At 44.0% G+C, this 24,539-nt stretch overlaps 1 protein-coding gene and 1 pseudogene across 4 annotated transcripts in view; both read right to left on the bottom strand.

Moving 5' to 3' along the window:
* Positions 1-1,961: 1,961 nt before the first annotated feature.
* Positions 1,962-24,539, bottom strand: part of arhgap40 (Rho GTPase activating protein 40) — a 42,467-nt gene continuing 19,889 nt past the window's right edge. For all 3 annotated transcript variants that reach the window (XM_080423290.1, XM_080423289.1, XM_080423288.1), the window contains exons 4-15: positions 23,550-23,619; positions 21,988-22,148; positions 20,028-20,193; positions 19,024-19,115; positions 18,048-18,125; positions 16,896-17,055; positions 15,484-15,566; positions 10,090-10,296; positions 7,766-7,909; positions 7,246-7,394; positions 6,914-6,969; positions 1,962-5,390 (exon numbers count right to left, since the gene is read on the bottom strand). In XM_080423290.1, the coding sequence (XP_080279416.1) occupies positions 5,284-5,390; positions 6,914-6,969; positions 7,246-7,394; positions 7,766-7,909; positions 10,090-10,296; positions 15,484-15,566; positions 16,896-17,055; positions 18,048-18,125; positions 19,024-19,115; positions 20,028-20,193; positions 21,988-22,148; positions 23,550-23,619 (1,473 nt within the window). In that variant the 3' untranslated portion in view covers positions 1,962-5,283. The remainder of the gene's footprint in view (positions 5,391-6,913; positions 6,970-7,245; positions 7,395-7,765; positions 7,910-10,089; positions 10,297-15,483; positions 15,567-16,895; positions 17,056-18,047; positions 18,126-19,023; positions 19,116-20,027; positions 20,194-21,987; positions 22,149-23,549; positions 23,620-24,539) is intronic.
* LOC308081694 (E3 ubiquitin-protein ligase KCMF1-like) lies at positions 11,898-13,119 on the bottom strand (annotated as a pseudogene). The gene has a single exon. The product of its transcript is annotated as an E3 ubiquitin-protein ligase KCMF1-like (transcript).

The following is a 24,539-nucleotide window of genomic DNA, read 5'->3' as shown; positions in this document are numbered from 1 at the left end:
GGAACAGTGGGAGACAAGGGGGGGGGGGGGTTGAACAGGGGAGTGTGGAGATAGGGAGAGAGCCAGAATTGAGAGAAGGGGGAGAGGGGCGACCGGGGGGTTGAGTGAGAACATGAGAAAGATAGGGGCATTTCTCATTCATGGGGGATACCCCCCCCCCCCATAAAAAAAATTACTTTCCTGCCTTCCACTCAAATCTCTGATTCTGTCATATAATCGCCTGCATTCTTTAGATGTGAGGAGCACGTTGATATGAAAGGTTTTATTTCTGATCGTCTGATATGCTTTTTTGTAGGTTTGGGGTTAGGTTAAATTAGGTTAAATTGCTACCTTCATTTTCTACTTTCAGAAATCTGTTTCGGAAGCAAATGTTTAATGACAACAATTAATGAACAAAGTGCTCCACTTTCCTTTTTCTTTTTCAAATGATGAATATCCCATTTTGGACATGAGACTGAGCAGTGTTAATGTAAAATGAATTGCACCACTTTCTTTTTCCCCTCACTGAGACACACTGGTAACAGAAAATAGAAACATCACGATTAACCACTTATATTTTGTTGTACAATGAACAGCAGGAAAAAAATATATGTGTTAAAAACCAAAACAAATAAAAAAAACACCTATAATGACATACCCAAAATAGGGATACCAAATAGAAATTTTATACAAAATAAGTCATATTAATAATTTTCATCAACAGAATAATCACTTTGCCAGTCGCAGGTGGAAACCAAAAGCTGCCACTAAATAAGCGGAGAGGGAAAAGCTTCACATTCAACACGATAACCACTCGCCCCTCAGCGCTCAATCTAGTCATCTCCCGTCAAATCGACACAAAAGAGGAAAGCAGGAGAGGCCCGTTTCCTCTGTCAAATGCAGCGAAAGTGGCTGTGCTCTGTGATTAGCCCTGAAAGGGATGCAGAGGCCTGATTGGTGGAGGGATCCATGGGTCAGGCATTGTGCCAGGGCCTCATACAGGGGCTGCTGATTGCTATTCATCCATTGATTACAGTAATTTAGATCTGCAAGCAGGCTACAATTTTATGCTCTGTCGCACGACGGTGTTGCCTGCTGAAAATAGATGATCTACAAGCTCACGACGCGTTGCATCCATGAGGCGCCACGTGCTTGTAGATCAGGCTTGTGAGCTTGTAGATACACAGGCATACGATGAAGTATAAATCCTGCTTAAAAAGGTCTGGCAGGCAGACAGGCATGCTGGAGGCCTGGCTGGTACTGTCTGGGTGGTGAGGGTGTTGGTTGGGTGTGTGTGGGGGATTCTCTTTTCCTCTGGTGATGAGAGAATGAGACCTCCAAACTATTCTCAAATGAAACAACAGAGCCTATATACAGCCTATACTGTGTGTGTGTGTGTGTGTGTGTGTGTGTGTGTGTGTGCTTGCAGATGCGTGTGTGTACACACACACACACACACACACACACAGGTCTGGTTCAACAAACTAGTTGGTTAGATTACCATATGAGTGAGCAATGTATCAGGTTATAGCTGATCCTTATGGCTCTCCAATTCCCATTGTGGCTACTGGGAGACCTTGTATAATCACAGTTGATGAGGCAGTTAGTTGAGAATGGTTTTCCGGGAGGGAATGCAATGATTAATCAAGGAACGACACGGACCAACCGGCTTCTCCACCAGCACACATTACAAGGTTAATCTATCCATTGATTATACCAGTACAGTGAACCATTACTTCGCTATAGATTTCCTTCATTGTGTGTGTGTGTGTGTGTGTGTGTGTGTGTGTGTGTGTGTGTGTGTGTGTGTGTGTGTGTGTGTGTGTGTGTGTGTGTGTGTGTGTGTGAATGCATGAGTACCACTTTATGGTAGTGGGAATGAAGGCAGCTGTAAATTAATATGCATGATAAATGTTGCCCACATACAAATCCATCCACCTCACTCCTTTCCTCTCCTCAAAAACACACACATCTTAACAATGTTATTTTCACATTTATTGACAAATGGGAGACATTTATTTTACAAAAAAATAAAAACAAAATAGTTTCTACCGTAATGCCTAAGATATTTTCACAGGGGAAGAACATACAAACTGATGTAAACTCTATGAACAGACATTCCGTGTGTTGTCTTTGACAACCATACAGCGTTGTAAAAGAAACCAGTGTCTTTAACACTAACAAAGTACAGTAGACTAGATTGTTTTGATTATGAGAAAAACACCCACTTAATCCACAACCACACAGATGACCTGCCTGGCAATCATCTACTCCTTCCAGATGCCTTGGATGACTATATACAGCAATTTAACACTGTTTATATTGCATTTTGATATCAATGTAGCCTCAATGGCTCAAACAGCTCTTCTTTTCTCTCCTTCCCTGTCACAACAAACACAATGACTCAATATACAGTTCATGTAGAGGAAACCTGTGCCAGTGATTCAACGACATCATATTCCATTGTTCAACCAACCACTCAAACCCTATTATACTTCATTGACTGGAGTCCCCCAGGGCTCTGTACAAGGCCTTCTAATGTTTTCTCTCTTCACCCATCTGTGTGTCGAAAATACAATCGGCAAGCTCACAACGGGTCACAATGTGACTCGTCATGAGCTTGCCGATCGGCTATTATCGCCAAATGTTTGCCCCAGAATAGGGATGCTAGGGGTTCATGTGGTCAACTGACAGCGTGTCCCTGTGTGTGTGTGTGTGTGTGTGTGTGTGTGTGTGTGTGTGTGTGTGTGTGTGTGTGTGTGTGTGTGTGTGTGTGTGTGTGTGTGTGTCATGTTTCCGGGGCTTGGCTATAGGTTGTCATACTGCTTGCCCTCTGGGAAGCAGCTTTAGAGGTGACCTAGTTCTCCTGATCATTGTCAGCAGAAGGGTCGTTTCATCAGCGTGCTTTGTGCCGGGGCACTGAACTGTGTCTTGGATGCAGGGGACAGGCCAATTGGACTTGTGTAATGAAGCTCGACACACACACACACACACACACACACACACACACACACACACAGTCGCTGTTGGGTGGAAACCTTGTATGTCCAAACATTTTTTTAATTCTTATTATAGATTTTTTTTTTTTATAAAATAGTGAAAATAGCTGAGCTACAAGCACACAACACATCGCGATGCGTTGTGTGCTTGTAGATCGGCTATTTTCAGTACTTTTGTGGCGACACTCTTGTATGATGAAGTAGGGCATTCATTCAAAGAAATTATTGAAATATGGAGATACTAGGTTTCAGCCCCGACAGCAACGACATGCTGAGGCAGAAGGAAAAAGATGCGCACACACATCAGGTGCACATGTACAGACAAAAACAACCCCCCCACCCAAAGCATGCAAGCACAGCACTTGTCCATTGTCCCGTCCAGCGGGGCAGTAGAATTTACAACAGCCATATATTACATTCCATTTTCCTCCAAGGCCCTGGGACTCCCTGGTGCTATCTTCTGATGCATGTATCACACTGCCATTATGATCCATTATGGGGAAGGCACCCCGAGATGGAGCTGACGGTGTGTTGCTGATGGATGTGGCTGCAAGCCTGGGCCGTCATTACCTTGCCTATCGAGTCCGGGAGACACTTTCCTCAAAATGGCGGTGAAGCCACAAACATGGCTCGAAACCGAGGTGGTAAATGATTGGAGTCTAACGATCGGTACGAAACATTTCAGCACATTCATTCTCTGCTTGAGTGTGTCTGGGGCTGCAATAGCTTACTGGTTTCGTGTTTAACTCGCAGAGTCACGACACGATACATTCATCTGACACATTTCTTGTCAGACATATACAGCACTGGTGATTTCAATACGTCTTTATCAAAAGGTATACTGTATGGCTGAGCAATATGTTTTTAGGCATGACATTTATATCCTTCATGAAGGTATACCAACAAGTTGTTTAGCGGAAATCTAAAGAGAGATATTGAGAGAAAGAGCTGATCGTGAAAACGACAAAACAAAAACAACAGAAAGTACAAGAACACTGCAAATACCACAGGAGAACGGGTGAGTTTACACCGCAGCCACACTGTTGAAGTGAGAGAAGTGACTCCCCTTCATTCTAAATATATTTCACATAACATTCATGAATACATAAGAATTGTATTGTTTCACATTCATATAAATAATCACTTGTACGCAAGAGTCACTTCAGTATATTAAAAAACAAATAAAAGTCTGCATTCGTGCATAATACATTTAATAATAACAAAAACAGGAGGCTGAAGTCCGGCTTCACTGCCTGTCCTTAACTACTCCCTTTAGAGGTAACGACACAGCTCACAGATGTCGAGACGCCGGAAATCCCTTGGCATTAAAAGAAAAGAAAAGGAGTCTCTTTGTACACGTGCTCTCTCTCTCTGTGGGGGGTCAGGTGTTGGACATTTGAGAATTCTTTTCTTCTTAGAAGTCCCGAGAGAGAGCAGAGCATGACAGATAGGGGGGTATCAGTTCATCAGGGTCTCTGTGTCCCCCCCCCCCCCCCCCGAGTTTTTCTTTGACTTTTTTTGAATGGTGCCATTTCAGAATGAAACCATACACACACACACACACGCTCTCCACATCAGCCCACCTTTTGTTGCGCAAAATGTCTGTTGCAAAGTGGGAAGGGGGAAATTGAGCAAAAGGAGAGAAACTGTGTGTGTGTGTGTGTGTGTGTGTGTGTGTGTGTGTGTGTGTGTGTGTGTGTGTGTGTGTGTGTGTGTGTGTGTGTGTGTGTGTGTGTGTGTGTGTGTGTGTGTGAGAGAGGGAGAGAGAGAGAAAGAGAAATAGAGACAGAGAGAGACATGGAGAGAGAGGGACGTAAGTCTCTTGCAGTCAGTCAACCAGTCAGTCAGTTAGTTAGTGTATTCTTGTAGCCAGAGGCGGACTGCATCACCATCTGCTCTGTCGTTGTCAGAGTTGATTGCCTGAGAATATAGCCAGCTATATTCTGGCTATATTTTGGCCGGGATCCAAAATGGTCCCGGCCACTCTCCTGTCCTGTCCTCTCCTCTCACTGTCACCGGTCCTTGCAGGACTTGTCTATCTGTCAATCAGTCTCGACTGACAGACAGACAGACAAAGACAAACACGTAGTCAGATGGATAGAAAATGAGGGATAGAAAGTAAGAGAGAGAGAAAGTGCAAGGTTTGTGGACTCCTTTGTGTTTCTGGCAGTCTTTCCTTCTCAGGGCATTTCCTTCTCTCGCCCTTGTCCTCTGTTGGCGTAAGTAAACGGAGGAGCTTGCATGTCCCCCCCCTCCGTCAAGTCCCTCCGTCCTTCCACAGTCTCTGGTGTGGCTGTCCTGGCCGTCACAGCCCTCTGCTGGCACTGGATTTCAGCTTGATCAGCCACTCCCCTCCTGGGTTGCTGTTGTACAGGTCCAGAAGGTGCGTGTTGGGATCCAAACAGTGCTCACCTGTGGGACACGCACACAAATGCAGTTATGAACTGAAAGCCTTAGATCATAGGTCTTCAACAAGCAGTTCTAGTACCGAAGCAAAGTATTGAGGGTTTAAGTGTTTAAATGTCTGAAATACACATTAACACAAATCCAACATATTAATAGAAAATACAAAACAAACAAACAAACAACATTAATTTACACGACACTGTTGATAGTGCTGTCAAACAAGTCCATGAAGCTATTTATGAAACTTCTGCAACAAGTTCTGCAACACCATTTTATACAACATGTAGTAGGGGGTTCCTGCTTCATCTCTATCTCAGCTAAGCGGTCCTTGGCCTGAAAAACATTGAAGACCCCTGTCTTAGATCAAACTGCAGTCACTTCGTCTTTAAAGTACTGTTAAAGGACTGCACTGGCAGTCTGGCACGTTTACATGCATGAGACAGGTGATTCAACATGCTACATATGCTTTCGTTGCATTTTAAAGCCTGCATTGATTTGAAAATAGTCCCTGGAGAAAAGATTGATTTACAAGCGAAATTCAAATTGCTTTCTAATTACTTTCAATTCTATTTGGCCAACAATGACCCAAATATTCAGGTACGTTTAGAAACATTGATAAATGACAAATTGAAATATAAAGCCACATTGAATGCCAGTCGCGTAGATCTACGCGAACCTATTTAAAGCCGCAGCGTGCCAGTCGCGTAGATCTACGCGAACCGCCGATTCCCATTGAAATTGCCCCAGGTGCACTTTCCGAATTTTTTTGATCCATTTCCGTTTCCGGTTTCCGGTCGGAAACAGAATTATTCGGGTTCCGTTTTTTTCGATCGTATCCGCTTCCTGTCTGGGATCCTGTTTAAAACTCGATTTTCTCGGTTGTTGTTTTTCTCCTCGCTGATCACTGTTTAGCGTTGATCGGCTGTATCTTCAAGATGGCGGCTCGCATTTGGAAACTGTTTTCGCTGGCCGTTTCTCACAGATCCGCTGTGTGTTTAGAACCAAATGAACGCGCACTTTTAACTTATTTAGCGAGGTCTGTGGCGACATCAAAAAAACAAAAAAACAACAATAAAACGCTGGCACTGGTGAGTACATTATGAGATTAAACTCTGGCATGGAATGTGTTAACAGAAAAGGGTTCTGTTATTTATGTACAATATATGGCCGAAGCTGTGAATAGAAAATGACCATAAGTACAACCTAAGAGGTGAGTCTTCATTAAAAGATTGTCCTAGCGAAGCCAATCAACTTGCCAAAACAAATGTTCATCCCACACCAAGGCATCATCCATTTTACACACATGCAATGTCCATCGGATCGATGGCCTGAGCCCGTCTATACTCTCGTGTGTGAGAGCACGTAGTACATGTGTGTCCTAATATGCAATTGTCTGCTCTGATAAGTGCAGATGCAGTGCCAGGCACAGCTCATTGCGTAAGACCCTCACTACGAGCCTCATCGGTTCAACAGACAGAAAGACATGCGAACGTCAGAGCCAAGAGAAATGGTTCCACCATCCTACTTACCGATGTTCCCTCCCACTTCGTAGATTGCGCATTCCGGGAAGACAGCGGAGCCGTTTCTGCACGGGAGAGATATAAGAGAGATGATGGTCCATGAAGATCACTCAGTTATTCTTAGTTTGATTGCACAGTGGAATGGCACAAATACAAGTTTGATTGCATGGAAAGATCCATATCAGTCGTAATGTTGATTCTGAGAAACGCAAATCGATAAACTGAGTGAAATCATAGAAAATGGAGGGAAAACAGAGCAAAGAGAGGGAAAGAAGTGCAAGCAAAGGTGTAACTAGTCATTCTAGTCATCGTACTAGCATTGTACTAGCAACTAATCATACCTCCGTAGCTTGCCCTTGCTCTTGTCAGGGCTGCAGAGGAACTGCCGGTTGAACTGGGCCAGTAGGTCCGACGCCCGGGAGTTAGCGTTGACTTGGACTTCCATGCTGCTCACCAGATCGCCAACCTGGATCTTCACCGTGCGGGACGGCTGCAAAAACACAAGCAAAAAGGGAGTTAAACCTGGAAATGACACATTTGAGATGGAGTCCGTCCTCAAGAGGAAAGGAATTTCATTTTTCTCTCTTCGGACATTTTATTTAAAACCAAGCATGCCATGTGTGTGAAATGCATTTTGAGGACCACGGTGTATTTTCTTTCTGAGTTATTTCTTTGTTTATAGTGTGTGTAAACGGCAACATTGCAAAGATCTTTTTTTTCTCCGAAAATTGTTACTTTTCTGCCTGATTTTACTTTCATTCTGATTTCATGCATTGTTGTTTTTATCCCAGTGTGATTGTGATGTAAAGTGTATGAATACTAATGAAAAATACTATACAAACAAAAATGTTTGTGTCTGACCTCTGCACATTTCTTGTCGTCTTTGTCCCGGCTGTCCGTGTGGATCTTCCTCAGCAGGTTCTTGATGCGGCGGTCGTAGAACTGGTAGCGCTTGCTGCTGTTCTCATTAAGCTTACGCACCTGGCCCATCAGAAAGTTAGGCACCTGAGAAAAACAAAACACATCATGTCATCCTGAGAGTCGTGTCAACCAGTGGTAGACAGTAACTAAGTACATTTATTTGAGTACTGTATTTAAGTGTATTTTTGGAGTATTTGGTTTATGTCTTTGTTTTTTTTGCAAACTGATGGACTTTCACTCCGCTACATTTTTGCGAACGCGGGAGGAGGCGCGGCGAAGCCGCGCCTCCGACCAAGTGGAGCTTACTATGTAACCCTGCTTGGGTTGTGTCTCTGTCTGTCTGTCTGTCTCTCTGTGTGCACTGCCTGTGTGCAGCTCCTCTGAGATAAGTAAATGTCCAATTTAGACGTACCATACATCAAATGAAAGGTCTTTGAAAACTGAACACACCTGTCAAGGTTGCGTTTAAGCCCGCCCCTTCCCCCGGAAGCCACGCCCCGGAGAAGGCTCCTAAAAACTCCCCATTGAAACCCCATGTTAAATGAAAAGTGCCCGAATCGCTCCCAAACTTTTTCTACCCCCCCTAAGTGGGGGTCTACGAACAAATACATCGGGCTCGGATTTTGGCTCCGCCCCCCGGAAGTGGGTGAAACAGGCACTTCAAACACTTTGTTGAATTGTTCAAAAACATTCCAAGTTTTTTTTTTGTGAATTTGTATTTTTCTAAGATGCTCCTTTTAACGCAGATTTTTTTTTTTTTTTTAATTAATTTTTTTATTGGTTACTTTTTTTTTAATATTTTTTTTCATTCTTTTTTTTCTTTTTTTGCGTTCGCTTACCGCGTTCGCGCGTCTTACTTGTGATAGAAATAGTACTTTTGACTTCACTGCATTTCTAGGAAGGGACTCTTAAGGCAATACTTCTATATGTTCTATATTAGCTGGAATTTTATAATGGAAGTAAATGGTGCTGTGATCACTGAAATGTATTCATACTGTAGATACGTCACAGAGGACTGACGTCATAGATGACTGATGTCACAGGCTGGTCACATCGTTTCTATCTGGGATATGTGTGTACATAATCTTTGTTTGGGACTTAAACCTTTTGTGTATTTAATAGAAATACATGTAAATTAATGTTGGGAGGGACTTTTGGGTACATATAAAAGATATAAAAATACACACTTGCGTAAATGTTTTGTGTGATTGTATAATTCTGATGAATGTAAAAAGGGTTGGCGTAATAAACCAGAAAACCACATCTTTGGCCTATACCTTTTCGTCTTATGATTCAAATATGATTATTTACTTATTTTTGGGCGGTGTAGCCGCCCCTATAAGTGGGGTTGGGACACCTCATTAGTACACCCTTTCCTGCACTGTGATTGGCCCATAATAGTACACCCCTCTACATTAGTACACCCCTAGCTGTACTGTTATTGGCTGACTCTATTGGCTGACTCTATCTATAAATGTCCATTAAGCCTGATTTATACATAGTCATTGTCATATTGCCAGAAAATAGCAGATCTGCAAGCTCACAATGTGTCATGGTGTGACACGTTGTGAGCTTGTAGATCTGTTATTTTCTGGCAATATGACAATGACTATGTATAAATCGGGCTTAATGGATGTTTATTTTGAGTTGCACAAGTTGAAATAAATGTCCATTAAGCCTGATTTATACATAGTCATTGTCATATTGCCAGAAAATAGCAGATCTGCAAGCTCACAATGTGTCATGGTGTGACACGTTGTGAGCTTGTAGATCTGCTACAGGACTTTCGTTGCGGGACGCCGTCGTATAACTACGTATACATTTTGCATTACTCGGCCCCACCCCATGAAACTACCATCCATATTGTTGCTGTCAAGCAGAAATCTTGTATCTCAATTTCAACGTTTTATTTGTAAATAAAATGAATGAGTGTCACGCAAAAATGCCTAGCTACAAGCTCACAAGGCTTTGCGGTGCGACACGCTGTGAACTTGTAGATCATCTATTTTTGCTATTTTGAAAAAAAAAAAAAAATGAAAGTGAAAGTGCTTAAGTGTTTCTGTAGGTTTTATAAATATTTAACCAATGAAAAGTATAACAAGAGCTTGCGACTAAATGATAACTACATCGAACACAGGTTATTTGTTTTTTCCCATATCCTGAAAAATAACAGTTTTGGACATACATAAGGTTTCCACCCGACAGCGACGATATTCAATAATAACATCAGTATATGTGTTGCTGTCTCTGAAGGCTGGACTGACCGTCCAGAGGAGGTCCTGGTAGCGGATGAGGAGCCTCATAATGTCGGCCGCCTTCTCCGCCTGTCCTTTCTCTGCGCCCTCGGTCAGCCTGCTGGGCACGGCCTTGTGGAGGAACAGGTTGGGAGCCATGATGGTGGCCACTGCCCACAGGTTCATCCTGTTCCTCTTCTCCCTGGACACCACCTTGCTGAGGAACTCCAGGAGCGCCTGGAGGGACGGGGGGGGGGGGGGGGATGGAGGAGAGAGCCATATGTTCAGAGATGAACGCATGCGAGGACGCATCGACATGCATGCACCAATTATGCATTTAAAGTCTGGAAAAAGATGCTTAACCCGTTCAATCCGGGAACGCAGACTGTGTCATTTTTAGCCATTATTTTATACTTTGGGCTATTCAAAAACAGCAGCTCGAGTGCCGCGCTACGAGCTTGTAGATCTGCTATTGTTTTGGAAAAAACGTGAACATTTGGGCAAATCTTTGAATTTATTTATATTTTTTAAAGCGATTTTTTTTTACTCAAATCTTCTTCTACAAAAGACTTCTAAATCCTAACACTATAATATTCTACAATATCAGTGGTTCTCAAACTTTTTTCATGTCAAGGACCCCCAAAATGATAGTTATTTGTCCACGGACACCCCCCCCCCCCCCCCCCACCCCACCCCACTTCGCTCATAGCGCGGCACTGAGTGCCACTCTATGAGCTTGTAGATTTGCTATTTTTGAATCTATTTTTGAGCTTGTAGATCTGCTATTTTTTAATCTATTTTTGAGCTTGTATATCTGCTATTTTTGAATGGCCAAAGAAATCTAAAGTGACACAGATGCGTTCCCGGATTGAATGGGTTAAACACGCGTACAGAGAAACACACAGACGGGCGCATATGTACGCATGCACATGCACCTGACATGTAGGCCTACAGATGCACACACGCTCAATGAACCAGGAAAGAGGAACGCAGATATGGAACCCATTTCAGCATCAGCTGCTCCGTTATCAGAATGGAGACAACATGGTAGCCCAACCTTCCTGGCGCGGAAAAATATTACGATTGTTTGCAAATTGGCCACTGTGTGGATTGGATTGCCAAACCATGTGGTGCAACCAGACTGACTCCTATAAGAGGCCACTTAAAGCTACAATCTTATATTAAAATTGGCTTAAGGGAGGACCGACCGACCACTCGCTCATGTCACTATGACTGAGCCATAACCATATAAGGAGTTCCCCAAGGCAGCTACGCCCAAATATGGAGTGTGTTGTCTAACAATGTGTAGTCATGGCGCAAAAAAATCTGTCAGCTCCATATATGGGCATAAAAGGGGGCATGCCTGTCTGTCTGTCTGTCTGTCTGTCTGTCTGTGGCATAACTCGAGGACCGTCTGGTCGGTTCTACATGGGGACCAGCCCACCTATGCCAGTCCATATATGCATGTGTTCCAAAGCCATTGCACGTAATTTCTATTTCCTTTTAAATCGACCTATAAATGCTTATTTTTTCTTCCTTTTGGGGGGGGGGGGTTAAATGCATTCCTAAGGTAGCAGTGGAGGCATACAAAGATCTCTGAATGCAGAGAAATACTTTGTCTGCTATAGAGGAATCATGGGTTATCTGGCATTGATTGACTATTATATAGTATACAAGTTATTTTTCCCACAACGCTTTTGCTCACTTTCACATTCTCTCTTCTCGCAATATTTTTAATAATAATAATATACGCAGGGGGAGTGGGCACAAAGAACGGGCCGGAAAGAGCCACAGTCTTTCTTCAATAATTGGTTTAGGCACGGTTGGCGGCCATGTCATCAAAGGGGTAGAGCGGGAGGCTCTTTCTTCGCCGCTGCAGGCATTGTCATCGTCGTCTTTGCGTTGGGCTTCGCCGTCTCTTTGAGGTTGAGGTTCTCTTGTGCCACGTCCAGGGTCATGAGCTCCAGTCACCGAACTTCCGCAGTGGCCGGTGGCAGTCGTTCTTATCCTCGGAGGAGGAGGAGGCCGGGCCGTCCTGGTCGGGCATCAGCGTCGACAGCAGGAGCTCCGTCACAAACAGGCTCCGGTCGGCCCACTGGGCCTCGCACGCCTCCTGGTCGGCCTCGGACAGCGGCGGCTCGCTCAGCCCGCTGAGTAGGAACTGGGAGCTATGTGCCTTGTGCTGCGTGTTGGACTCACTGGGACCCAGGCTGGTGTCCTGATTGGTGCTGGAGCTGGGGTTGGCGGCGCCCGGGTTGGTGTTGAGGACGGCGGCGGCCGGATTGGTATTGAGGACGCGGTTGGCAGGGCCACCGCCCCGGGTGGCGTTGCGGGTCATTTCCAGCTGCTGTCGCGCCTCCTGGACCTGCTGGCGCTCCAGCTGTAGCTGCATGTGAAGCTGCTGGAGCTGGGACAGCGACGGACCCGACTGAAGCTGACCGAGCCCCGAACCCTGTAACGCCGAATACTGAGACAACAGCTCTGCTATGGAGTCTGTAGCTTCTCCACTGTGGTCGTTGGAGCTTTGGGAAGCGCTATGGCTGGCAAGCCTGATTCCCGGGGGAACCGCACTTGACTTTTCAGAGGCTCTGGGTGCTGAGTGTTCAAGTGTGAGATGAGCAGCAAAGTCGTTGGTCACACGATTAGGCTCGCCACCCGGCAGCGCTGCACATACAGGACAGACCACCTCTGTGGGGGTCCCTGTGTGCTCGGCAGCTACGTGCTCGTGCAGGGAGACCAGGGTGTGGCCCATTCTGCCACAGTAGGGACATGTGAAGGCCTGGGGCTGCCCTGGGGAGAAGGCTTCTCCCCCATAACATAAGTCAAAGTCAAACGGGGTCAGTATACACTGCATGGGATGCTCCGTGGCGTGTTTGCCTGAGGTTGCTTCGTTCCCGTAGCATAGTGCGCATAGGTCATAGTCGAAACAAGTTAAACATTTGAATCGTCGCCCTTGGAAGTCTACCGTTTCACACGCGTCACAGCTCACACCTTTATGATGACGGGACATCCTACGAGCGTTAACACGGCACCCTGTTCAGGCTCTCTGGCTTGTAACACGGAATAAAATAGTGTCATCAGTATAGGCTCCTATATGGGCATGCCCTGTATGGGCATATACTGATGACATCAGGGACCTCCATATATGGACATAAAAGGGACATGGACTGATAGATACAGAGATCTCCATATATGGGCATATCAGTCGGATCGGCGGTGCGACGTAGGTGTGAGGGCTGCGTAGCAGCTCGAACCTCTAGTACTGTATATGGGCATAAAATGACACAGACAGACAGACGGGTACAACAGGTACTCTGACAATGGGTACAAAGGGTACAACGCGTATTGCATAAACAGGTGGGGCATGCATTACCAACATCGTTCCTGAATAACAAATGGTAACTCTTTCACTCCATTCTTATTTGTAATATTATATTCTTCAAAAGATGAGTTCTCGTTCTTTCATAGCATCATATGCTAATGAGGGTTTTCTCTTTCAGTTTTCTAAGCGAAATTTCATAGTTGGCTAAAGGGGATACTTGGATTCAGAAATCAAGGAAAGAGGTATTGAAGAATGAATCATCCCTGACGTGGCTAATACACGTATGGAGCTCTCAAACTGTATCCAGCTCCAGTATTGACATGGCTAATACACGTATGGAGCTCTCAAACTGTATCCAGCTCCAGTATTTACATGGCTAATACACGTAAGGAGCTCTCAAACTGTATCCAGCTCCAGTATTTACTTCAGGCAGGTTTGAACTTACATAACAGAACAATCCCCACTGACAGGACAGCTGCAGAATGTTTTTTATTTTTTCCCTGGACCCATTAAGCAGAGAGCTGATTGGACACTTACATCAGTAAGAATGAGTCACGGTTAATGCATGCCATTACATAACTATAGAGGCTTTCAAATCAGGTTTAAGACAAAACAGGTCTGTGTTATGAAACTGCCGTGAAATCATCAATTGAGATAAACTCACAGAGCAGGTTAACTGAGGAGCGAGCTACATCTGTGCCACACTGTGTAGGCTATGGGAATTAATGATTTATGACTGACACGAGAATCTTGCATCAATTTCCTCTCCATGGAGGTTGTGACAGTGACCTGGTCTAATGCCTGATTTATACACAATGCATCATGTGCCGAAAATAGCTGATGCGTTCACATTGTAGAATGCGGGTAGATCAGCCATTTTCTGCATAAATGAAGAATAATAGTTTTGACCTTTAGAGAGTATTAGCGATACAGTAGCTACAATAGAGCAGAGAAGACGTACAGTATGTCTGTAAGGTCAGTGTGTTTGCGGAACAGTCCCTTTGTGGACGTGATTAATTTTAAATTTATTAAATCGCTTCTTCACCGAGGGCCAAAATGTTGCAGAGGCCGTCTTGGGTGTCAGCTGACTCAGCACGTGAACATATAAGAAAAGGAGATAGAGCGAGAAAAAGGGGGTGGTAATGTAACCCTCATGACCTTGGTGGCAGCCTGGTCGGGGAGGCTGCCCCATAAAACCATTCCATGGAGACACGCCAATAATATTTTGGCTCTTCGGGCTGAGTAGCTGTGAGTAGTTAATAAACATGCAGCTCTCTCAACAGGGGGACTCTCCATCTGATACTACTGGCTAAAGTGGAACTCCACACAACAGTGAGGGCCAGTCATGGACTGAGTGGACATTCAGTGGGTGGATGCAGCACAAAACAGATAAATGGGCCTCTTGTGCATTCTAAAAGAGAGCCAGAGGTGTGAGGTGAAAAGTCACCATTGTTTATGTGTGTGCGTGAGGTTGTGTATTAGACCATTTGTGTCTGGGTGTGCGAGTGTATATTTATGTGTTTTTGTCGGTCTGTGCAAAATGGTGTGCATTGGAGTTTATTTATGTGTTTGCGTCGGGTGTCGAGTGTGAGGTGAGCGACACATGTATGTGTGCTGCGTCTGAGGGCATGCATGAATGATTCGAGAAGTTTGGAAGGACCAAGTGAAAGAATGTGAGGGTGTGAAAACATTAACGTCAGAATAAAACACAAAGTGAACAACGGTGAGAGCTGACCATACTGTCGCAAATCAGTTAACTACAGAAAATGGTGCTGGCTGAGCTGCAACCAACAGCGGGGAGAACGTATACAGTATGTGTGTGTGTGTGTGTGTGTGTGTGTGTGTGTGTGTGTGTGTGTGTGTGTTAGGGCATTCACAGAATAGTCGAATATTCGAATATTCGAATATAAAAAAAAAAAAAAAACAATTTTTTTTTTATTTTTTTATTTTTTATAATCAAACCGAATAATTGACTATTCGAATACTTTTGGGTCGAATAATTCGAATACCCTAAATCACTATTCGTTAATGCCCTAGTGTGTGTGTGTGTGTGTGTGTGTGTGTGTGTGTGTGTGTGTGTGTGTGTGTGTGTGTGTGTGTACCTTTAGTGTGTTTCTGTTGGGCTCAGGCAGCAGTAGGATCAGAAGATTCAACATGTGGAGTTTTTGCTTCAGCTCAGAGATGTCTGGAAACGAGAAGTGAGCGAACAAATTTAAGACCTGGTTCACACACATCATCCGTTTCTAAAACATTGATTGAGCTACCCCCCCCCCCCCCACACACACACACACACACACACACACAACCAAAAACAAACACGCAACTCATTTCCTCTATGTTCGTCCCAAGAATAATGGGATGCGTAAGATTAATGGCAGTGTGACAGCGGGCCATTAGGTATGTTAGCTTATGTCTCCACGCTCACACATCGTTCATCAACTTGAACACGTCATACCCCCTCGTCTCTCCACCTAGACACCCAGCGACTCATCAATCACATAGTAGTCATATTAAACCCTTTCTGTTTTTCTCCAGGTGAAACTAATGCTACAGTAATTGAACCTTCACAGGGGGCTCGTCATTGCGCCAGTTACCGTGGCATCGCCGTCAGAGTGCTCTCTGAAAACCGACCTGTCTGTGTTTAGGGTTGATTTTCCTCTTATTGAGGAGCAGAGATCACAAGCATCACACACCGCTGTCATCACAATAAAAAGTGACTTTATAGTGGTAACTATGACTATGTCTGGTGGCTTAAAGCCTGATTTATGTTTTGTCGAGCTCACCTCACGTCACGTCACGACGCGACGCAAGCTTGTTTGTGAATAGTTTCGGCTTGCGACACCATCATACCACAAAGTTAGGAGAGTGAAGTTGGGAGGAATTTACAAACGGGTCGGACAGTTCTCAATGTGACAAATGAACTGTCACAATGAACTGTGAAATAAGTTGCTTTTGGTCGTGTTTGTAAGTTTCAACCCGCAGGCTACTGGTAAATGTCTTAGGAGTGCTCCATTCACTTCCTGGTTAAAGTATTTGGGAAATATTCTGTATCTCGGCTCCTGTGTTTTACTGTACTTTTTACTGTTTTACATGTATTTTTGGCGAAACATGCTATTTTCAACTGGGTATAACAAGCGAACGGGAGGTCGCGATGACATTTCTTTTTTTCACGGAAGCACAGTGAAACCCTCCGTGATTAGCAACCATCAGGGGATCATACTGGAGATAAATATTCTGTGGTTCTTGAAAGATTAGTCAGAATGCTTAAAAATGCTGGCAGAAGCTACAGCCTGTTTTAGAAAACCCCTGGCAGTGAATGCGTTAAACACCACCCACACTGCTCCAGTGGCTGATGACTACTGCTATAGAGGGAAATGATTAGTAGAACATTTACTTATTTGTAAACACAGGGCACAGTTACAGGCTTTAAACTAAATCTGCGAGTGTACAAATAGACACGAAAGGGGTCTTGTGTAAAAGTCCATGTTCTTCTTGGTGGTGGAGGGCCACTGACCTCTGACAGCGCTGAAGGCGTTGAGGTGCTCGGCGGTGAGCAGCGGAGACGGTAGCTCGCGGATGAACTTCTTGAGCAGAGCGGCAGCGTCGTTGGGGCTCACCTCGTCCCAGCTCACCCCTCCCGAGTAGAAGTTGGACTCCAGGTTCTGCTGGAGCAGCTGGGGAGAAGAGAGAGCAACGCACTCATTCAGTGTTAATGTGGTTTTGCAGATGTACAGCTTCTACGGGATGATTCTTGTACTGGTGAATTCTCATGATTGTGAATTGCAACAAAAAAAAAAGAGGGAAAAACATTTTAGATGCTGAGTTGTAATCAGGACACCTGGGGGAAAACATGTAGGCCAAATGAATCAATTCACCATCGTCAAAAAAGGCAACAATGACAACAGACAACAGAAAGGGTCATCGTTTTGAAATGTTGTTGTCAACATGTTCTAGGGTGACCACCTTCAAACAGGCCCATTGAGGGACAGATGAACCCGTTTCGCGGGACGCTTTGGGCGGATTCTGGGCGGATTCTGGGCGGATTGGGTTCTTTTTTTTCCAGTTTTTGGTTTCTTTATTTCGGTTTAAGGGTTAGGTTAGGGTTATGTTATTTAATTCTTATTTTTGCCTGATTTTACCGATTTATTATCGGTAAAATTTCCATATCTTTGATTTTCGGGACATTGCTCTGCTTGTGCGGGACGCGGGACAGAGGGTCCAATTTCGGGACTGTCCCGCGAATTTCGGGACGGGTGGTCACCCTAACATGTTCTAAGAATGTGTTCTTATGAAATGTCCATTATTATCAAGCCTTTAACCAGTGAAAACATGTCTCAGACATTTGGTCCCTGTCATATTTTTGTTTCCTTCCTCAGAGCTCAACAGCACCCTCAGCTGTCCACTCGACGTAATTGACAGCACACCTACAGCACAAGCAACGGACTACCATAATAAGGGAATTAATCGGAAGCAACAGAAATTTGATGACAAATTAACTTTTTAACTAAAAAAAGTATACAATAAAAAAAAAAAGAATACCGAAAACAGCCGATCTACAAGTAAAGGCCTACAATAGGGCTTAAGCAATTAAAACAGCATATTCATAGTCATCTTCACATACATTGAGGGAAACTGAATTGACTGAATTTGCATACAAATACTTTACCTTGATTCTGGACTGAGCACCTGGAACCCGCAGGATCCCCTCAGAATCTACACCTTTCCTCTCCAAGAAGGTCAATAACTGTACATATAAATAGAGAGAGAAATGCACACGGACAGGGGGAGAGAGAGAGAGAGGGAGGGGGGGAGAGAGAGATAGAGAGAGATAATGGAGGGAGAAAGAGACAGACATACAGAGAGAGAGAGAGAGGGGAGATCTCAGTACAGAGTGAAGCATCCACAGCCTCTACAGATCTGAATGTCTCGTGCAGCCTTTCTTATATATATCTATGGTCTCGTGTACCTCTGGCCCTCTGCTGGTTACTGTCAGTAACTGCGACCGTGAGCAGGGTGTGGTCAAATGGTTTCACATACTCTGGTGACATTGAGGATTGAGGCTCTCATTCATTTGTGCGTTCGGCAGAAATAAAATGTGGTGTTTTCTTATTGTCAAGTAAAATATGATCATTGAGTTACCAACAGTCGCCTTATTTTATGTAATTTCATTATATAAGCAGAACAGCAGTCATACTGTACATTTAGAATAGTTGAAGAAAAATTATGAGTGGCTGCTTAATGTCTTCTTGTTTTCTATGACTGCAATGATACATAAAACATAAAAAATACATGCAAGCAGTTGGAAATGTTTAAAAAAGCAAAACACCCCTCATCTGCTCTCTGTAAGTGTTTTATTTTTTAACACTTTATTTATGTCGATTTTTACCATTCATCGGGCACATTAACATAATCTCACATATGAGCTGAAAGATCACATTTGAAACAGACAGATCACAAAAACAAACAAACAAACAACAACAACAATAATAATATAATAATATTATTATTACTTTTGTACATATTATGTACATATTATGTACAAAATCTATTAATGACATCTATGATCATTTGTCTGTTCTCTTGGCAAAGAGGCGATTCATTTCGACAGACCACAGTGCATACAGTATGTGATGGTTGCTCACCGCTTGCAGGAAGAGGGGCGTGGCAGTGTTGGCCTTGACCTTCTGGTCGTTCTCCAGCAGGGTGGCCAAGGGCACGCCAAACAGAGCGCCGTCTGTGAGGGAAGAACAAGCACCACTGTCAACCCCACTGCCACCTTTCCTTCCCTCTGTCTGACGTAGGGACTGAGCCAAAGTGACAACTGCTGGGGAACCCTGCCCTACGGTGTGTCTGTGTGTGTGTGTGTGTGTGTGTGTGTGTGTGTGTGTGTGTGTGTGTGTGTGTGTGTGTGTGTGTGTGTGTGTGTGTGTGTGTGTGTGTGTGTATGTGTGTGTCTGTGTGTCTGTGTGTCTGTGTGTGTGTGTGAATCCTACTGAGTATGCGCAAGTACAGTATATCTGTCAAGTACAATAAAGTCACTGGAGCAAGTCAGTTAGAGCCTTTTTCTTTTATTAACAGGATGCAAGGATGGAAAAGACAACAGTATTACATGTCCGTCAGGTCATGTAGGTCGTAGTAACATTTAAACGTTGTCATTTCCATCCTTGCATCCTGTTAATAAAAGAAAAGGCTCCAACTGTCTTGAGTTGCTCCAGTGCCTTTATTCTACTTGACATATCGTTAGCCTCATAGCATAATTGCCTAACTCACTTTTTGGTCAAATTGACATTTTTGCCTATAGCTCTACTCTCCTAACACTGCTGCATCATTGTGCCTTATTGCCTATGTCCTAAGCCAATCAGAATGCTTGTTACATTTCAAAATGACCTAAGTTTTGAATGTAACAGAAATGCATCCTGATAGGCTGAGAACATTGGCAATAAGGCAGGATGAATCAGCAGTGTTAGGAGAGTAGAGTTAGGCATATATAAATAAAGGCAGATAAACATGACTTAGGCAAAATTAGTTTTTTACTTTCTGCCTAAGTCATCTAGATTCTAGGTGACTTAGGCAGAAAGTGTTTTTTTTGTTTGGTCTCTCCTGAAAACCTTACAAATATTATGCTATTCCACGCGTACCACCATACCTGCGATCTTCCTCTTGGAGGTTTTGTGCCTCTTGATGTCCACCTCCAGCAGGTCACAGAGAGCCGTCATGTCGATGAGCGCCAGCTGACGCACCTTCTTCATGTCGGCGGGGGACAGGTCCTGGATGTGGGTCACACCCAGGCGACACTGGGGGCACACCACCCTCTGAGAGAAGGAGGGGTGGGGCACAGTGAGAACAACAGTGAAGAGGGAAGCAGAACGGAAGAAATGTACAGACAGAAGGAGGACAGGATGTCAGAAGAAGAGAGAGACATTTACGCATTCAATACATTTGAAAAAACGTTGTATGTTAAAGCTGCACTGTCTATGTAATGTTTCTGTTCTACCCCGGATTTTAACCCTGGTCCCCTGTGCCATTTTTACCACTGAGCTAATAGAACCTGCCTGCTTGCTCTGGGGAGAAATTGAAATTTGTGTCAAACCAGAAACAGGATTGTGTCTAGGTGTCCAACCACAGGATCTACATGTGAATGTCTCTCAATAACAGGGATACCAAATACAACAAAAGTTTGAGAACCGCTGATATTGAGTGTGTCAAAGAGAAAGGGATGGAGGGAGGGAATGAGAGCGTTGAAACATTTTCCTATATGCTTACAGTGTATCACTCTCCATCACTGTGTGTGAAACGTAGCCAAACGTGTCTCACCCGCACGTGTTCTGAGATTGCTAATCCTGCGAATTTGCCTTTTCCAGGAATGGAAAAGGCAAATCTGTTCACCTCTGTATTCACGTCATAACACGTGTCTTTGTGCTGCTGAGCTAATTCCTTTCATTCCTTTTTGAAACCCTGTTGGCTAACAAGCGAGGCGGATGATTAGGGTCAGCTTAAAAAACTATAATTCTCTGAGCACGTTTGGAGCTTAATTTTTTTAGAATGAACATTTGTGTCCAGCGTGACCCAACAACGAAAACATTTGTACAGTACGGTATATCACTGGAGAGTGACACAATGAATGCTTCATTTATACAGTACTCTGTCGTGAGGCAGTGAGCTTACATCGGCTATTTTTGGGGCATGACACCATCTTACAACAAAGTTGAGTGCAATGGACCACAATGCAAACAAGCCCCCGGGGTTTGTTAACTCTTTGACTGCGGACGACGCGATAACGCGTCAAGTGCTACTTTGTCCAGTTGGCCGTCGACGCGTTCGACGCGCTGGACGCGCGTTCATTGTTTAATCTCTGATTGCGCTATGCTGCTTAATATTCAATGTTATTCTCGAGTTCCACTTACTTCACGGACATCTGCATCCGGTTTCATGACCTGGATTCCGTTTCCGGTTTTTGATTCTTTTCCCCAGTCATTTTCGTCCAAAATAGGTAAATAAACGGTTTTTCACACGCTATACCGGACAAACGGAAAGGTTCTCTTCTATAATCTATGGTCTGGGTGACGATCAGTCATCGCCGTCGTGTATCACATCGTAATTTTGGCGATCAAAACAATCTGGGAGACGTCACATCCGTTTTCATGTTTTTCCCTGTCTAATCTATCAAGAAGGGTGAGAGAGACCCAGCGACCTGATCAAGCAGTCATGTGCTGCTCTCTAGTGGCGGATTTGTGCTGGGTCTTTAAATGATGTGCCCTTAAATTATTTTCATGAGAAAAATTCAAAATATAAAAATAAAAAAACAGGAAAATTGCTGGCACTGGGGGAGTACTTTATGAAAATACTCTGGCAGTCAAAGAGTTAATAAACACTTGTTAATAAAGTATTCAGTCAATCAATCAAGTATAAATCAGGCTTAATTTTCTTCAATCCCATGACATCATCACTGGTCGAACGTGTCAAATTCCCTGGCACTTTCTTTTAGGAATCCATCTTTCAGTCTTTCAAAATATTTCAGGAATTCACTGAACGGCGAGGAAAAACCTTTGTTTTAGTGAACTCGAGACACAAAGAGGAAGGAGAAGTGAAGGGAGTCGGGCTGTTACCGGTAGGGTGCCGTCCTCTCTCTTGCGTTGGCTGCTGATCTGGGGCAGTTTGGCCTGTTTGAGGAAGATGACAGCCTGCTCGCAGTACGCCACATCTGTGATGAGGATCTCCTCTCGAGGAGCGCCTCGCTGCTGCCTTCTCTGCCCCTCCGGAGTCATGACTGAGTGGGACACACACACACACACACACACACACACACACACACACACACACACACACACACACACACACACACACACACACACACACACACACACACACACACACACACACACACACACACACACACACACACACACACACACACACACACACACACACACACACACACACACACACAAAGAATGTGAAATATAGACACCTGTTCAGATGGAGGCCATTTCGCTACTACTTCAAAGTATATGATTTGATTTATTGATTTGCACAACAGGAATGATATTCATATACAGAGTATGCAACTTCTTTCCTAGAAAGAGGCGACAGAATATTGTTGTGTGGGTGAGGTAAGAAATCCTAGGAGGGCTTATAAAAGTATGAAGTAAAGAGCATGGCTGTAATGGTAAACAACTCCAGAAATATGCAGAGATGTGACAAACCCCATACCTCTCATAGCAATCTAACTGTGAAATGAAAGACACAGGAATGAGTTGGTGATAAACATTGTGCAATGGATAAACCGGTTGTCAGGCAGCAAGACTACAAACGGCCAATGAGACTTGAAACAAGATCAGAATGCACTGGTATTTAATAAAGACAGACAGCCATAAGCCTCATTCAAATATTTTCTATCATGTCACTCCATTTTATGTCTGTCTAGATTCAGAGCTAATCACAGCACAATCTCAGCTACAGTTACAAATAATCTATTTTCTGCATTTGACAAAAAATATTGTGATTCTCTTTTTGTGGATGTGTCTAAAGAATGTGATGCAGCTGACCACCATTTCTTCCTACAACTCTGATGTAATGTTGGTTTGGGAAGAAAGCCTTGTGACTGGTTTACATACGGTAATTTGTTTGGGAGGCATCAATGTGTGAAGTCAGGAAATGCTTACTCAAGGTTTTTAGCGATAACAAGAGGTAGTTCTGCAAGGTTCTATTTAGGGTCCCGCCCTCTTAACTATTCATAATAATAATGTTGTCTGTTCTTGAAATGGTTGTCAAGTCCATTTATGCCGATCAGACTATTCAATAGTGACTACAGTACAATATATTGCATTGCTGATTCTGTACACCCAAGCAAGCATGTATGTGTTGGTTGAGAAAGAAAAGGTTATACAGCAGTGGTCCTCAAACTTTTTAATTGACCCCCATGACTCTGAGAGTGTGCACTCTTAACAGGTCCATTTGATTCCATTTGCAAACTCTCACAGATTTGTAAGGGTCCATCCATTTGGACCCCCCCCCCCCCCCAAGGAACGCTGGACCCCATTACAAGAACCACTGCTGTGATAGCCAGTCAAAATGCACAGTATGTCACAAGTGTGACATACAGTACACAGACAGCCTACTTGCCAATGTTGTGGCCAATGTGTCTAGTGGCATACTGTGCTGGTCTTACCTGATAGCGGCGTTTTGGCAACTGACTCCATATGGTTTTGGGCTCCGTCCTGGGACTCGGGGAGAAGGGTCTAGGAATGATGAGGAATACACAAAGATCACAGTTAACTACATGAACCCTACTGGGAGTGAAAGAACACACTGTTGGGTCCAAGACTGAAAAAAAAGAACCCCTGTTCCAATGGATGTAGTGTAGTTATTATTTAGTGTTAACACTTGTCATTGGTTACATTTTTATAAATCCCACAGACACACTTCACTTTTTTTCTACATAACAAAAAAAGCAGATTTACAAGCTTGCAATGCGTTGCAATAGGGCGCTTTGAGAGCTTACAGAGTGGCTTTTTTGGCTACTTTGGCGCAACCCTCTTGTACAAAGTAGGGAAATTAATTCACGTACAAAGTTGAAATATGGATACAAGGTTTCGGCCTGACAGCGACGATATTTATGTTCATACAAAATAAGAAGAATTTTACTCTCGAGCGACAACAAACATGAAACATCATGAATCAGTTACATCTACGAAACAGCAATGAGACCTGACAGATGTTCTGCCTTTGGTCTACCACTGGGAACAACCGTGTGGTTTCTCTATGATAGTGGCTTTAGAAGGAGGAAACGCAAGTGTTTTCCATTGTCGGAGGACAGATAGCGATCCGACAAACCGTGTTTGTACTCCTCTCTTTGGACGGCTCAGGCAGGCACCACAAAACCGTGGCCTTTGCATGTGAATTCATTTTATTCCCATGGGTCAGCCATTCTGCGTGGAACATGACAGCAGAATGCAGAGGGGACACTAGTGGGTTTGATAAGTGTGAGGCGGCCGGCCTGGCACAGCCATTCTCAACCTGTGGGCCAGGGCCCAACTGGTGGGCCGTGAGGATATTGCAAGTGGGCCCCCAAATAATTGACAAAACACTCACTAATGCTCATGATAAAATGGTAAAACAAAAATCTGTGTCTCGTAGGAGGGCTGTGGCTTCAGAAACC

Source organism: Gymnoscopelus braueri, assembly GCF_963280865.1.
Source record: "Gymnoscopelus braueri genome assembly, chromosome: 3".
Taxonomy (NCBI): Eukaryota; Metazoa; Chordata; class Actinopteri; order Myctophiformes; family Myctophidae; genus Gymnoscopelus; species Gymnoscopelus braueri.
The sequence above is the reverse complement of the archived record's forward strand: the minus strand, read 5'-3'. Positions and strand labels throughout refer to the sequence as shown.